At 33.3% G+C, this 18,083-nt stretch overlaps 1 protein-coding gene across 1 annotated transcript; it reads left to right on the top strand.

Annotated features, from left to right (window-relative positions):
* Nucleotides 1-3,148: 3,148 nt before the first annotated feature.
* On the top strand, nucleotides 3,149-6,570 carry LOC120085421 (zinc finger protein WIP2-like). Its single transcript, XM_039041382.1, has 2 exons — nucleotides 3,149-3,802; nucleotides 5,860-6,570. The coding sequence occupies exons 1-2, from the start codon at nucleotides 3,365-3,367 to the stop codon at nucleotides 6,310-6,312; spliced, it is 891 nt and encodes a 296-aa protein (XP_038897310.1). The 5' UTR covers nucleotides 3,149-3,364; the 3' UTR covers nucleotides 6,313-6,570.
* The last annotated feature ends 11,513 nt before the right edge of the window (nucleotides 6,571-18,083 follow it).

The raw sequence follows: 18,083 nt of genomic DNA, 5'->3' as shown, positions 1-18,083 counted from the left end.
AAGTGGATCCCCATAAGAAAAATTAAAAAAAAAAAAAAAAAAACTCTAATATAATTTGCATGAAAATAGATTATAAATATAATAATAATAATAATAATAATTCAGAAGGGGAAAAAAAAAAAAGATTTGGGAAATTTGATTGATTGATTGACAATTCAAAAAAGCCTCTTCATTACCTTTAACCTTTCTTTCTTTCTGTCCTGCCATTTTCCTTCTTTTTTTTTTTCACAGAAAAGAATATCTTTTTTAAAAAACTATTAATGTGTCTCTCAGAAATCTTTGCATGTAAAAAGCTAAAACCATGAAAAAAAAAAAAACACAATGGCCAATTTAAAATAATATAGAATTTTAAATAATAATCGATGTGGGAAACATTAAACACGACAATCCAAGCAAATGCTGGGATTGGATTTGGCTGATAAGAAATATGAAATAAATAAATTCTAATATATATGTGTGTGTTTTTTCTAAATTAAAACAGAATGTTCTCTCTTTCTTTCTTAATTAATTAATTAACTAATTAATTAGTTTATTTTTTTGTTTTTTTCTCTCTCTCTTTCCCAATCTATCAGGGGACAAGCAGCATGTACTCTCTGACGTTGTCTTTTGGCTTTTTTCTTCTATCTTTATTTACATTATTATTATTGTTATTATTCCTACTTATTACCAGCCATATAATATATATCGATAAATAGGTTAATTTCATGTTTAAAATGTCAAGATTTTAATTTTATAAAATTGTCGTCAATAAAATTTATGAATATTTAAATTAGTATGTGAACGTTTTACATTTTATTAATAGGCAAAATGTTTATTTATTTTATGTTATATTTATATTAGTGATATTGTTTTTATTTATTTTCTTATGATTTAATGATTATTGATTTATCGTTTATGTCGATGTTAAATCTATGGAAGTAAAAATATTGATGAAAATATCAATATGTCAATGAAAATTTAATACCATGCATATATTGATAATAGATTAAAATTTCATTTTGATCATTATATATTTTAGATTTTCTTGTTTTATTTTAGTTCATGTATTTTCAATTTTAATTGTTTAATTTTAGTCCATATAATTTTAATAAATCTTATCTTTAGTTATTTAACATTAATTTTTTATTGAAATTTGTTAAACAATAACAATTTTCTTAATTTAAAATGGGTGTTCATACAAAACCATTTCTTTTGGAAAATATTTTCAACCAAATACTAACCCTAATTACTATTACGGGTGATAATCGGTTCGATTTTTTCAATTTTGAAACCAACCAAAATCCACACCGAATCAATTGATTTTATAAAATAGAGAACCAAACCGATGTTCAATAAAGAACAAAACCAATAGTATGGGATTTTGATTGGATCGGACCTGTTGGTCATTTTCCTTATTCTTCTTCCATTTTTTTCAATTTTATTTCGGTCTGGGCTATTTCTTTTTTGTAGATTGAAATTAGGTATTTTTATTTTTTTAAGATAATAATTGGATCTTTTCTAAATAGTAAATATACAATTACACCCTAATAAGTAAAGGACTAAGAGTAAAAGTGATAATATAATCCATCATTCATCCGACAAATGAAATACTAATAATACATTATCAATCAAAATTTAAGTGTATATATATTATTGGTTCGGTTCGATTTTGATTGGTTTTTCAATTAAAAAATCAAACCGATCCAATAATTTTTTTTTTCAAAGACAAACCAATTTGTCCAATTTTGCACTAAAAAGTCAAACAAAATTAACTGATCAATTTGAATTAGTTCGTTTTGTTAGATTTTTTGTTTTTTATTGCACTCCTTGTTATTACTAATTTTAAGATGGATTGAAAATATAAAAAATGAAAATTGAATAATTAAAAAAAAGAGATCAAACCAAAACAAAACTCAAATTTAGGGATCAAAATGAAAATTTTAACCTTAATAATAATAATACCCTTGTGATTTATGTTCTCTTTTTTTTCCCTTTTCCTTTTTTGCTTCCACTTTGCAGGGGGTAAAATTTTTCACTTTCCTCAGTCTATCTCAGCTTTCTACTTTCTTTCCTTTGCTTCAAATGTTAATAGTAGTTTGGAACTCAAGTTTGATTTTTTTTTTTGGGATTTTGTTAGTACTATTGTGTTTGTTTAGTTTTGGTAACTTTTAACACATAACCTTCAATTTTGTATTTAATATAACTAGCCTTTTATTGTTAACTGTATAATTATCTTGACACACAGTGTTACCAAATAAATTAACACATAATTTTACTTTGATTGAGATCATGAATTTAGTTTTTAAGCTCCGTTTGATAATTATATTGTCATTTTTATTTTTTTCTGTTTTTTTATTTTTTATTATTATTATTTTTTAAATATGTTGTTTCCTTGTGATTTTTTTGTTACGTTCTTTCAACTCACTTGAAAACTTAATTGAATTATAAGTTCAATTAAAAAAGTTAAAAACTATTTTTTTTAGTTTTCAAAATTTGACTTTATTTTTTAAAGGGTAGGTGACAAATCAATAAAATTACATGTAGAAGTAATAATATTTATAAGTTTTTTATAATCAGAAGACAAAAAAAAAAAAAAATGATTATCAAACAGAAGCACAGATTTTAAATTTGTATTTATTTATTAAAATACACTTTAAAAAGTTTGTAATAAGCATTTTTGCCTGTCTGAGATCATGTTTGTTAATAAATATTTAAGGCTAGTTATTTGATTTTTAGTTAATTTAATCCTTATTCCACCCATTAATTCAAATTTAATCAACCCCCAATGTAAAAAAAGGTCCATAAATAATACTACCAACAAGCATATGTGTAAGCAAACAAAATATCTATAGAATAGATCTAATCTCAAAAAAAAAAAAAAAAAAAAAAAACTAATAATGGATTGAACAAAGACCTAAAAAAATTGCACAACCTAAAAAAATGATATAATTGCATAGACTAAATAGACACATTTCAAATATTAAATAGATTGTTGGAAAAACGACCGAAAATCCATCGTGATCAACCCTAAGCTTTACTCAAACATTTTAAACAGATTGTTTGAGACGTTTTTTTTAATGAAATAAAAATATTCAATTTGACAATATCATACCATCGTAAAAACGTGTAGATTTTGTTGTCTTTTAAAACAGACACAACTCAAGGTTTAGACAAACCACCAAACTTAAACCTGCATCAAGAACATCACATCTCTCTCTCTTCTTCTTTTCTCTCTCTCACTTCTTATCAATATATTACACTGTACTCCCCAAAGTACACAAAAGCCTAACACTCAAAAAGCATACCCCCAAAAAAAAAAAAATTGCAAAAAAAAAAAACCCTTGAAGCCCTTTTTTCCATTTTGCAATTCCCTTCATCCAAAACAATGACAGACCCAAATTACTCCAATTCCTTCAACTTCATCCCTCTGCCTCCAAATTTCCCCTTTTCCCAATGCCGCCGCCCTCTTCCTCCTCCTCCTCCTCCTCCTCCGCCGTCCTCGCCGCCGCAAGCCCTCCCTCTCCTCAACACCCTTTCGCCGGATACCGCCGATCATCCCTCCTCCACCACTTCCAGCTACGATGACGAATCTGCTGCTCTGGCTCTTGACTTCAGCCTCTCTTGCCCTAGCTCTGATCTAGACTCCTTCTCGCCGGACCCCGGCACCGGGAAAATCCTCGACGGCAGGATTTCCGACCATCCTTTGTCGATCTCCTGCAAGGGTCAGTTCTGGATTCCGACCCCATCTCAGATCCTCATCGGACCTACTCAGTTCTCTTGCCCTCTTTGCTCTAAAGCCTTCAATAGATACAATAATCTGCAGGTAAACAATTTTCAATTCTTAATTATTTTTTTACATTTTTTTAAACCCATTTTTTTAAGTAGTTTGATTCGTAATTTTAATGATGATTTTGTGTTCTAATTTTGTGTATTGGGGTTTTGATTTAACGGTTTTAGAAATGTTCTTTGTGTCTTTCTGATGTACTTAATTTGCAAGATCGAGTTATTGCATTGAGACTGTGAGTGAGTTTTTTTTTTCTTTTTTTCTTTTTTTGTGTGGGTTTAATTTGCTTTTTCAGTCTGAGAATTTGAAGTGATCTGCTGCAAAAGAACTGTTTGACATTTATTTTTATTTTTTTTTGGACAGAATGGTGAAGAGAAGTAATTATGGGAAAAGGGTTTTTTTGGGTGTTTAAAAAAGTTTAAGAACTTCTCTAAATGGGGAAGAACTGATGAAGGATTTTTTAATTCTTCTTTGGGAATTTAAGATATTTGAATTGAGTTGTATAGATTAGAAATGTATTGAATAAATGAGCTTATGGGAATTGGTTTCTTAGAGGTAAAATGGATTTGTTTTGGTTAATTTGAAATTTATGCTTTGGCGAAATTGTGTTTGTTTAATAACATTTTTTTTTGGTAGTTAATTATATAAAGAGTTCTTCAAATCTTAGTAAATAAAAGAAAAGAATAAAAAAGTTGTTTTCTCTGGGTTTGGAAATCTAGGTGAGACTTCCAAAGGGGCTGTTAGTAAAATAAGATTATTTTTTAAAAAATGTAAATAAGATTAATTTTTTGACAGCAGAAACTAAGATCGTTCTTGAATATATATATATATTTGTAGTTCTTTCAGAACATGTTTAAGTATTAATATATATATTTCTTTCTTCACGTTTTCTTTACTATAAATGTTTTTTATTTTAATATAAAAAAGAACATTATTTCCAGATTTTCATAATATAACATCGATGATTGCTTTTTATATTATTATTTTTATTATCTTCTCATATTTTTCATATATTATATCAAAATAATATTAAAGAAAAGGTCTAACTAAACATTTTCTTCAATTTTCTACTTTTAAATAACAACACTTGAAGGTGTCTTCTTTATAAAACAAAAATCAAGAATAACAATAACACGTTTTCGTCTTCCATTTCACCAATAAGAAACAAATATATAATAATTATTCACTCATAAACATACATATTAGATTAATTATTGTTCATAACAATAACCTAAAACTTACAGTTAATTATGTGTCATTCAAGTAATTATTCATGACAATAAAGTATACACTATTACTAAATCTTCTATTTTGGTTCGTCTCGATTCACATACTTTCGACTTTGACTTTATATCATTATAGGGTAAGATATCTAATTAATGAAGAAGTGACATGAATAAAAAATGAAATTGAATGGATAAAAAATAGTTAAAGTACAATGAGACCAAAATGAAAATGGAACCCACAAGTACGACAAAGTAGTATGAATTACTGAAGTAGTATTTATTTTTTTGTGAAAAATTACCTTTTCAGTCTCCAAGTTTTAAAGGATAAGTGTGTTTAATCCTTCGGTTTTCAAAATGTGTTTTTTTTAGTTCTCAAGTTTTTAAGAATAGTTACATTTAGTCTCTGAGTTTTAAAAATATACCTTTTTAGTCACTGAGTGGTTTAAAAGATCAAAGTATTTTTTAAGAAATTTTCTAAACAATTAGATTGCATTAAAAATTAGAAAAAAAATTAGATAGAAGAGATAATTCTCAAAAATTATTTTTTTAATTCAAAAATGTCGTATAATTACTTAAAATAACAAAAAAAAACTATCTTAGAGACCTCTTAAACATGCTTTTAAAAATTTATGGGCTAAACTTAGCGATTAAACACACTTACTTTTAAAAAACCTAGAGACTAAAAATGTATATTTTGAAAACGAAAGGGCAAAATGCACATATTCTTCCAAATTCATTGACTTTAAAAGTAATTTTTATTTTTTCTTTTTCTTTTGATGGATTTTTTTTCTTTTTAAGTATTGTAGTTATAAATCTTTATCAACTTAAACTTTTGAACTAATATGGATATCATAAAATTGTACAATGTAGATGCATATGTGGGGGCATGGTTCACAATACAGGAAAGGACCAGAGTCACTGAAAGGAACACAACCAACCGCAATGCTAAGGCTGCCATGCTATTGCTGCGCCGCCGGCTGCAAACACAACATCGACAACCCTCGCTCACGCCCACTCAAAGATTTCCGCACCCTCCAAACCCATTACAAGCGCAAGCACGGCATCAAGCCTTTCACTTGTAGAAAATGCACCAAAGCCTTCGCCGTCAAAGGCGATTGGCGAACTCACGAGAAGAATTGCGGCAAGATTTGGTATTGCTTTTGTGGCTCTGATTTCAAACACAAACGCTCCCTTAAAGACCATATCAAGGCCTTCGGTCGTGGTCACGGTGCTCTCGGCCTTGACTACTTTGATGACGATAACGAACCCTCTCCTGAACCCGAGCACCAACCGCAACATGGCCTCCTCGTTCACCTCCATTAATCACGTATATCGTTCTTTTTTGTTGTGTTGTGTGTGATTAAATAATGCAGTGTTTGTCGTTATTGTGTTGTGTATATGATCACCGGTTATGTGAAGAGGGAGTTGAGATGGGACTGTCATACAAAGGTGCAAATTAAAATACTGATTTAGTTGTAAAGTTCTTGGATATGTCAATTTTTAAGCCAATTTATAAGGCTCTCCCTCGTGCTCTTTCTAAATTTTGTGTTTGTATGAATGAACGAATTACACTTAATGTTTGATGGTAAATATGAAATCTTCCTCCACAAAGATCAATATTATTTTTACAACGAAACAACGTTTAACGTTATTTCATGTAGTTGTGTAATTTTAATAGGTTGATAAAATTATATATATTTCCACCTCTTCCATAAAATGTAATGTTTGGCTTCTATATAAATTAAAGACCGCAAAGTTTCATATTAAACTATAACCTGTTATGGGGTTAATCGGAGAAATAAGGTGGTTTTTTTTAAAATTAATCAGTAAAAAAAGTTCATTTCAAACTATTTAAGAAAAATGGGTGAAAATTTTGTCTTTATCAAAACAAGTCTCTTGAGATGCATTCTACCATTTTTTTAGGGGTAAAAACTGAATGCGTCTCTTTCGAAGACTCAATTTATTTATTTTTTTTTAAAAAAAGAAAAAAGATATGAATACGTCTGTTGAGCAGACACATTCAATATAAAAAGAAAAAAAATTGATAAGGACATTGACTTTTTTTTTTCTTAAAAAAAATAATTCTTTTAACCCTAAAATTAACAATCGAAATTTTTAGTTATTTTAACTTGAACAATAAAAATTTTAATTCTTTTAACATAAAATTAACCATCTCAGTAGCCTTGTTTTTTTATAGTGAAAATAATGTTAACTTCATTTTAATTTGATATACACAATGATCTTACTTTGATTAAAAATTTATGTTCTTTGATTAATTTGATATATTTGATATTAATTTTAATAATGTTCAATTCGTTTAATTACAAACCATTGTTATTGTATTTTATATATAATGAAAATAATGTTTAATATTTATAAAGTTTGTATTTTGTTCCAAAATATCTTTTCAATATATATACATTTTTTTTTTAAAACGGTTATAGCTAATATTTATGAAATTTGTATTTTGTTCAAAAAATAATCTTAAAACTTTTAAAAGCTCCACTAATACCTTTAAACCAACCAAAAAAGTATATATTTCAATGATACCTTCACCAACCTTTTCTTTTTTTGAAATAGTTAGGAACTTATCTAAAAACATGGATATTAATGTTCAGCCATTGCATTAATAATTTTCAAGGTTCTTTGATTACAAGTACAATGTTCTTATTCATGACTAGAAGAAGATCCTCTATTACGCCTAAATCAATCTTGTTGAGCCACATAGAATCCATGATCACCACGACTTCTTACACTTGATGATTGACCCTCCTCTGTAAAATGTATACCCTCGCCATGATGTCGGTATGTCACATATTGATCATGGACATCTCAATGAATATGTGATGTTTGCGCTTCTTTCATACTTAGTGTACTAAGAGTTGTTGGAAAAATTCAAACGTTGAGGAGGATGACATCATGAAACTATGTATAGAATGATCAAGTAGGATTGGTGGATATTCATTCTGAATATTAGGCCGGATAGAAACATCCTGATGTCTTACTGGACCACCTTGTTCTTCAATTGGAACATCACTATCAAAATATCGTACTTGATATATAGAGGTATATCTACGCAAAGCTCTTGCAACAGATAATGTCATATTTGGTAAATTAGATTGAAAATGAATTGAAAAACAAGTTAATGACTTAAAAAATTATATTGGAATGCAACTAAGCAATAAAATTAAATATTTCTAGTAAATAATAAACTCATACCAACAAGCGATAGGTTGCTCCTGCTTTTATTATATATCATCTACTCACAGTGGAATATCATTCAATATATCCATGCGCAATATCTACATCGTGGTCAACAAGAGGTCCATTAACAACCAAATTGGAATTTGTGGAGCCAAATATGTAACCCAGTCTCGCTCATGCCTACCTAGTACATCGTGTGAATGGAGTTGAGTGTCTGTATTGCAAGGTTGTAGAATTTGTTACAACATCCTAAATTGACGCATCAGACGATCTAGGTAATGCCACTCCACAACATAAAAATATATGAGTCGACATCTAGATTTCCAAATCCCATTACCATCGAGACAATATGGCAGCAATAGTTGGATGTGATGGTTATATGACTCCCAAATAATCGACATGCATATGTGTTAAAGTATGAGTGAACCAAAAGATTGAAACATTATTAATATATAATATATAAATGAATATAATATTAATTATGAAGGGATTTGAATTCCCTAAAGAGGAAGCAATTGAATATGTTATGTCTCTAATTTCGTTTTACAGAACATTACAATGCAGAGGATTGAAACTAACAAGATAAACCAATTTAATCTTAAACATGCTTCTATTATGAAAATACAAAGAGGAAAGGGAAGGGATATCACATATCCTTGTAGTATCATCTTCTCGCTTCCACTCTACAGCATGAACACGAGCAAGATCTCTACTGCCTCTCTCCAACTCGACAACTCAAAGAACACAGCAGCAACAATGGGGACGCACCACAACGTCTTCCTCATTATTCTCAAAGTGATGTGGGCTTTTCTGTATTGATTTTTGTGAAGGGAGAGTTTTCTTGGTTGAGATATTTACACAGAGAGACGGGGATGAAAATGGATTAAGAAGATAGTAATGATGAAAAACTGAGCCTTAAAAAAACCCCTCACTCTGTGTTTCACGTGTATGAGAGAAAAAGGAGTTGAGGAAGTTATCAACATAACTCCTTCCCTTTCTTTTATTTTCAAAATTCAAAATTGAAATATAAATAATAATGATATATATTAATTAATTTAATATATATCATATCAAACCACATGTTATATCACATATAACATATAATAAAACCAATAATCAATTATTCTCTCATATAACCTATAGTATTAATATGAATCATATTCATATTAATTTTAACCTATAGTTTTTATATGAATCATATTCATATAATTAATATTTGAATCGTATTCAAATATTTATTTCTCTCATTAAAACTTTATATTATAATTTATCGTATGCATTATATTAATTGTATCTTATACAATTAATTGCCTATAATTAATTTGAACAATTTAAATTAATCCAAAATTAGTTTGATTCTCATTAATTATTATTGAGATAACAATGGGACCTTATGGATCTATAGATTGAAGCTCCAATGATACTTGATTAATTAACTAAACTCTTTAATTAAATTAATCAACCTTCATTAACTGTCGATCACTCCACTAAAGACCAACCGCTGCATTCTTAGCACTATAGATATATTTTCTGTGTCCATTGGATATAACCAATCAATAATGCATTTCTTCACAAATTGCTCATAAGTACAGTTGGGTCAAAATTATCGTTTTACCCATGTAGTTGCATCTAACTCCTTAAGTACCATTGATCTCTCTAATGAACAATTTGAAGGAACTCGTATGAGGAGAACCTTGAGCGGAAGCTCGAATACAAAGTTTAAAGTAAACATACAAATAGATATGTATTTAAATTAAACTACAACATGCTTTTTAAATGAAAATGGGTTTCAAAAAACCTCACCTTTAAAGAACCTTTCTTCGTGTTTCCCTCGAACAGTCACGAACAATATGAAGACCTTCTTCAAGATAGATTTTTAACCAAAATTGGACACAACCACAATGCTACCTTGGTATTCTCAGGGTGAGAACCCAGAAGTGGTGGACTCTGACTATTTTGGTTTAGAGGGAAAGTTTAGGTGAAGGAGGAAGAAGATTGAGAATTCTCAAGACAGGCTCACATAACTTTTCTATAATTTCTCTCAATCGTTCAACACTCTTGCAAACGTAAAGGAAAAGAAAAACAAAATTTCTTTTTATTTCTTTTGCCATAAAAGATAACCACCACCCATTAATGTGGGTGGAGAGAAAAGATGGGGAAGAGATTTGTAACTCCCTTCCATATTATTCAAAAAATAATAATATAATATAAATAAATATGTTAACTAACTTATCATATTATATTTATATTAAATTATATGTTATATCAAATATAACATATAACCTATAGTTTTAATATTGTATCAATACAATATAAAATATAGTTTATTTTCTCTATTTTATGACATTTAATATAAATCATATTTATATTAAATTTAACAACTATGAATTACATTCATAGAAAATATATTTCAATCTCATTCAAATATTTATTTCCTCTTATTAAGCTGTAATGTATCAAATACATTATGACAATTATATCATATATAATTACAACGATTTAATTATATCATATATAATTAAATTCCTCTATTAATTTGAACAATTCAAATTAATCCAAAGACTGATTCCCAACTAAATCCTTTTGAGCTACCAAAGGGATCTCATGGACTTGTAGTTTGAAGCTTCAATGGTACATGAATGATTAATTAAACTCTTTAATTACATTATTCACCATCCGTTAACTATCAGGCACTCCATTAAAGACCGACAACTGCACTCTTCGTACTATAGATATTTTTATGTGTCCATTGGATATAACCAATCAACAGTACAATGACCCTTGACAAATTGCTCGTAAGTACACCTGAGTCAAATTACCGTTTTGCCCCTGTAGTAACATCTAACTCTTTAAGTACCAGTAATCCTTTTAATGAACTATAGATCATAGTCCTACTATGACTAAACCTCTCTCAAGCCAGGAGAGGGTGTTGCGTCACATTGTTCAAAACCCAGAATCAACCCTTAAGGGAGCAATTTATCTACTTACCCCTGCTTCGGGAATTGAGTGAATTCCATCTTGTGTAGCTGTATTCCCAACTCCCCAATAAGACGAATCCCCAAAATGGTAGGCTTATTGAGTCGACGATCTGACAACTCTCACCTGTACAAATCAAAGGACCGCCCTCATAGGCAGGAGTTCACAACTCACTCAGGATTCAGGTCATGCTACTTATGGTTATCCTAGTGAAATGTAAGTCTCTATTATGAACGGTGGTGTATAATGAGACTAAACATTTCGTCGTCCGGTCTTATACAAACTCCTTTGTATAGAATATCCTCACTCGCATGTCTAATACATGAATGATCAGGATCAGATCATTTGTAGCACTTTACAACAATTGTAACACCAATAAAGCAGGTCATACTCCTAATGTCACCAGGATAAGGTACCCAACCTTCAGATCATTTAGGTTATCACTTAAACATGATCTACCTTTATGTCTCCACATATATGTTTAAGTTATAAAGATAACCTTGGATGTTAGTTTATTGGTTTGTGGTTAATGCAACTAAAATATCACATATTTTATAGACAATGAATAAAATATCATATATTTTATTAATCACATAAAAAGTTTATTCATACAATGTTTACAAACTATAGGACCCTACGAGATTTAGGACATCAACCCCAACAATCTCCAACTTGACCTAAAGCTGGTGGGGTGTACAATATAACCAAAATACAAAGTACATAAATAATAAACTAGGGCATAATACGCCCAGTACAATATCTCCCACTTGCCCTCGTCCAAACGTGATCTGTCCCATAGACCCATATTTTGTAGGTGACCCTCAAACATTGTAGCTGTGAGGGCCTTTGTAAATGGATCAACAACGTTGTGCTCCAAAGTTATCTTCGTGACAATCACGTCCCCTTGATGCACAATCTCTCGGATGAGATGATACTTCCGCTCTATATGCTTGTCACTCTTATGACTCATAGGCTCTCGGGAATTAGTCACAGCACCACTATTATCACAATAAAGTGTGATGGGCTTTGACATGTCTAGAACAACTTCCACATCAGTTAAGAATTTCCTGAGCCAAACGGCTTCCTTAGCAGCTTCACAAGCCGCTACATACTCAATCTCTATGGTGGAGTCTACAATGCACCCCTGCTTGGTGCTTCCCAAACTACTGCACCTTCACTAAGTGAACACTGATCCTGATATGGATTTCCTATAATCCTTATTAGTCTGAAAATCAGAGTTCGTGCATCTCGTAAGGATCAAATCAGAACCATACACAAGCATGTGGTCCCTCGTTCTCCATAAATACTTGAGGATGTTCTTAACAACTGTCCAGTGATCTAATCTTGAATTAGATTGATATCTACTAATTATCCCCATTGCATAGCAGATGTCAGGTCTAGTACATAACATTGCATACATCAAGCTGTCTACAACAGATGCATAGGGGATCCGTCTCATATCCTCAACTTCTTGAGGTATCTTAGGACACTATTCCTTAAACAATGTAACTCTGTGCCTGAAAGGAAATAAGCCCTCTTGGAGTTCTGCACCGAATACGTGACAATCATCTTGTCAATATACGACGTCTGAGACAGTACTAGCATTTTTTTTTCTTTCGATCTCGAAAGATCTGAATACCCATAACAAACTAAGCCTCTCCCAAATCATTCATTTGGAATTGGGTCGCTAGCCAGTTCTTAATTGTAGTCAGTAAACCTACATCATTTCCAATGAGTAGGATATCATCTACATACTGAAGGAACTCTTATACAAGAGTATCACTGAGCGGAAGCGGATCGTTCTAAACTCATTGTGACAGAATTAATGCACTCACAATCAAACATAATAGATATGCAATATTCAACAAATTACCGACATGCTTTGAAACTTAGACAACAAGAGAACAAGAAATACGTACAAGTTGAAGAACGTTTCTTTACAGAAAACTAGTTCTCTCCAAACGAATGCTCCTCTCGCTCTCGCTGGAAAAGTCCACTCCAGTCAGTCACCAAATCACCGTCTTCTACCCACAAACGGACTCCACATGAACACAAGAATGGGGATGAGATCACCATTAAGAACCCTCGGTATTCTCGGTTTAAGAATCCAGAAGGTGTGGTGATGACGGGAAATTAGATGTCAATTACTCGATAACTAAAATTTCGAGAACGCAATATGTGATACATGTCTTAAGTTATGCATTGATTATCATGCTTCGGTGGTCATGCGTTAGACAGAACTATGCATTTCGAATGTATGCGATGACCATGCGTTCCTGACACAAGTTTTCTTGTGCTCACGCCAAGTATAACGCGAACGCAAGTTTCCCGGGTGATCCAAGGTCGAACTCAGGGACTTGTAGCTAGATGTATGCAGTAATGTGCATGCGGCAGTTGAATAAAGAATGATGGAGGGGTTGTTAAGCTAACACTACTCCTACTCCTAACTAACAGACAACGCAATGAGAATATGCATGAGAGGTAGAGACACGAAAACTGTTGACGCGAAGTAAGTGGATGGAAAAATAGATAAAATGTGGGGATGTCTTCACTACAACACTGAGCTTGACCGCAAGGGCAACCTTAGCCAACGCAAGCTATGCGATCATGCTACACACATTTGAGCCAAATTCTAGGATGCATGTGATGTATATGTGATAGTGCTGAGAAGCCTATGCCTACCTAAACCTCTATAACCCGCTCACATGCTCTCGCCGCATGAGCGTGATGGCTGCATACCACCGTATCCTACTTTCTGGACGCATGCAATATCCTATCCGTAGGGTGCATATGCTGTGTTATAGCAAACGGAGCTTATCTCTAAGTTCCCCATTCTTGCTTATGCGTTTCAATCCGCTCTCTTGAGTCTTAGATTTGGATTTTAGACTACTCTCTCAAGTATGCCTAAATGATGAATGATGCGCTCATAAGACAAGGTAACCACATAAACTTGGCTGACGTAAGATTATTCCTATCTCTAGTGAATACTTGCTTACATTGCTTAATGCAACCAACCACTTACCCTCCCGGGCAATTAGTTGTTGTTGACTTTGCTTATAGACAAGCATTGCGTCCGCCTATAGATAGGCGTTGCTACAACTTCACACTAAGCAAATAAGGTTTTCTCACACACTCACGCAACGCACACCTCTCGGTGGTCTGCTACATGCTTCATATCTATAATCCACATGACTAAGTATGCGACACTCTAGCAATATCACTAAGTGATGCAATGAAAGTCAAGGATGCTAAGTAAAGAAGATGGAGATGGAATCGAAGGAAACACAGAAGTGCATTGAACACATAATGTATTAATTTCTTAATCCCAAAATGTAATACAATACAATATAAGAAAAGAAGAGAAAATGAAATGACCAGCTGGAAGCAATGTCTTACTTCCAGCAGATGTGTGTCAAGGCTACCGGTAGTGGCATGGAAGGGCAGTGAGCTGACTTTCTCGAGATCTAGCTCCGGTCGCCACTCGGAATGGATGAGGGAGATGAAAAACTCTCAAGCTTTCTTCTCACGCATTTGTCTGGATCTCAAGGATCCACCCTAAGGCGAACCTCAGGCGAAGACCTTGGATGATTTGAATTTCTGCTCATCGGCTTCTATTTATAGAGCTTGATCGCCGACAACATTAATGGACTGCTCCTGTCTCTTATACACATCTAGATGTGTATAAGAGACAGACCTTGCGTTGATCCCTCTATTATGTGTTATCGTGTAGTCGCAATCAAGCAGTGATCGCATTTGCTTAATACCGCAACTCTACACGATGACCGCAATCGCTTGATGATCGCAACTCCTATGCAATGGACGTTTGCGGCTGATCATCACAACACCCATGCATTGATTGTTCGCCTTTGCGTTGGAGTGTTTCTCCACATGCGGTCGTCTATGCGGTAGATTTACTTCCTCGTTTGCGTCCACTTCCTGCGTTAGCTACAAAAATAGACAATTGAACGCATAATAACGCATAATAATGGGTTAGCCGAGATTCTCAATGCTGAATGCCACAAGCTTCTTTTCTCATGAATTCTTAACATAATTGCCGCATATTCTGCTTGAAAGCCTTCATAATTCTAAATAAAAGGCCTAAGATGACATGCATTTCTGCATGTCATGTCATCTTATGGGCTCTGTTGTATTTGGTACAGAGAAGGAGGAATAGAAGATCGTATACCACGACCAAGCAAGTGGGAGAATATCGGGTCTATCGTATAGACAATGCTTGATCGTTTAGGAAGTGATACACAATCGTTTAATAAATAGGCTGTGACCGTATAGACGATCGTTTAGTAAACGCTCGGGCACGCGATCGTTTAGGAAAGAGCTAGATGATTGGTTTTGCGATTGTTTAGAAAGAGGCGCATGTGTATACGATCGTGTATAAACTTTGAGCTATCATGTAGGCTCTCAGTTTGCTATGCGATAAGCAGTAAACAACTCGAGAGTGAATTCTTTGATCCTTTGCAAAATGAAATCGATTTTCATTTTATTCTTCAGTTAGAAAAACTAAATGAAACCTTCCACTATCACACGGTTACGGAGAAAACGCTGGCACAATTATTCTATAATTTTCCAATTAAAAATAATAAATATAATCATATTATATTCATTAACTTATAGTTTAATACCACATATAAACCATAGTCTTTTCTCCTCCACTAAATATAAATCATATTTATATCATTTTTCTTCAATTAATGTATCTCATACATAAAATCAATCATATCATATATAATTAACCAGCTCAATCATATCATATATAATTGAACTCCCTCTTGTCAATTTGAACACTTCAAACGGACCACAAAATTGATTCTCATCATGAATCCATTGAGCTACCAAGAGGACCTTATGGACCTATTGCTCGAAGCTTCAACGGTATGTGAATAGCTGGCTAAACTCTTTAGCGACGAGATCCACCATCCGTTAACTGCCAAATATTCCACTAAAGACCAATAGTTGAACTCTTCTTACCACAGATATATTTCTATGTCCATCGGATATAACCAATCAACAGTACGATAACCCTTCACAGATGCTCGTAAGTACAAGTTGGCCAATTTACCATTTTGCCCCTGTAGTTACATCTAACTTCTTAAGTACCATTGATCCCTCTAATGAATAATTCAACATAGTCCTACTATGTGTGGACACCTCTCGGGCCATGAGAAGGTGTGTGGTGCCACATCATTCATGCCCCAGAATCAGCCCTTAAGGGAGCAATCTATCTACTTACCCTTGCTTTGGGGAAGGAGTGAATTCCATCTTGTGTAGCTGAGTTCCAGCTCCCAAAACAGACGAATCCTTAAAGTGGTAGATTTGAGTCGTGGGTCTAGCCACTCGCACCCATGCAAATCAAAGGACCGCCCTCAAAGGTAGGAGTTCAAACTCACTCAGGTTTTAGGTCATGTTACCTATTGTCATCCTAGTAAAGTGAAGTCTCTGTCATGAACGACGTTATATAGCGAGAGTATAACACTTCGTGGTCTGGTCTTATACAAACACCTTTGTACAGGACGTCCCCGCTCGCATGCCCTTAAATGAATGATTAGGATCAGACCATCTATAGAATGTCACAACATTTGTAACTATTCTACAAACTGAGCCGCATCCGTAACGTTACCAAGATAAGGGTTCCCTCATATATCCATATACTACAGACCATTTTGGTTATCACTTAAGACATAATCCACTTGTATGTCTCTACATCATGCTTTAGTTACTAACGACAACCAGAGATTTTTAGTTTATTGGTTTGTGGTAAAACAAATAAAACATCCAATGCTCATAGACAATAAGTGAAGAAAAATATCATTATATTATACATCACAAGCATTTGTTCAAAACTGAGTTTATAAACTACAGGATACAAGAGTTTAGGCATTATCCCCAACAATCTCCCACTTGTCCTAAAGCAAGTGAGATGTACATGCATCTAGTACAAAAACAATAAACTAGGGCACTAAGGCCCACTACAAAAATATCTCTCACTTGCCCTAGTTTAGTCCGCGGTGCAGGTCAATAGACCCATGCTCTGAAGGTGACCCTCAAACACTGTAGCCGTGAGAGCCTTCGTAAATGGGTCAGCAACGTTATGTTCCGAAGAGATCTTTGTGACTATCACGTCCCCTTGATGCACTAGCTCGCAGATGAGATGATACTTCCGCTCTATGTGTTTGCTGCGCCTGTGACTCTTGGGCTCCTTGGAGTTTACTACCGCATAACTATTGCCACAATAAAGGGTGATGGGCCTAGACATGTTTGGAACAACTTCCAAATCTGTCAGGAACTTCCTGAGCCTAACGGCCTCCTTAGCAGGTTTGCAAGCCACTACGTACTCGACCTCCATCGTGGAGTCGGCAATGCACCCCTGCTTAGTGCTCACACTACTTCTTCTCCGTTAAGAGTAAAAACTGACCTTGAAGTGGACTTCCGAGAGTTCTTATAAGTCCGAAAGTCAGAATCCGTGTATCCAGTAAAGATCAAATCCCTAGTTCCATACACGAGCATGTAGTCCCTCTTTCTCCGAAGATACTTGAGGATGTTCTTAACTGCGGTCCAGTGACATTGGCTTGGGTTAGACTGATACCTACTGACTATTCCCACAACATAGTAGATGTTTGGCCTAGTATAGAGCATCACATACATCAAACTACCAAGGGTAGATGCATATGGGATCCGTCTCATCTCCTCAACCTCTTAAGGCATCTTAGGACACATTTCCTTACACAGTGTAACTCCATGCCTGAACGGCAATAGGCCCCTTTTGGAGTTTTGCATCAAGTACTTGAGCAACATCTTGTCAATGTACAATGCCTGAGATAGTGCTAGCACTTTGTTCTGACGATCCCGAAAGATCTGTATACCCAGAACAAACTGAGCCTCTCTCAAATCTTTCATTT

The sequence above is a fragment of the Benincasa hispida genome, chromosome 9 (genome assembly GCF_009727055.1).
Source record: "Benincasa hispida cultivar B227 chromosome 9, ASM972705v1, whole genome shotgun sequence".
Lineage (NCBI taxonomy): Eukaryota > Viridiplantae > Streptophyta > Magnoliopsida > Cucurbitales > Cucurbitaceae > Benincasa > Benincasa hispida.
Note: the sequence above shows the minus strand (reverse complement) of the source record. Positions and strands in the feature narration are given on the sequence as shown.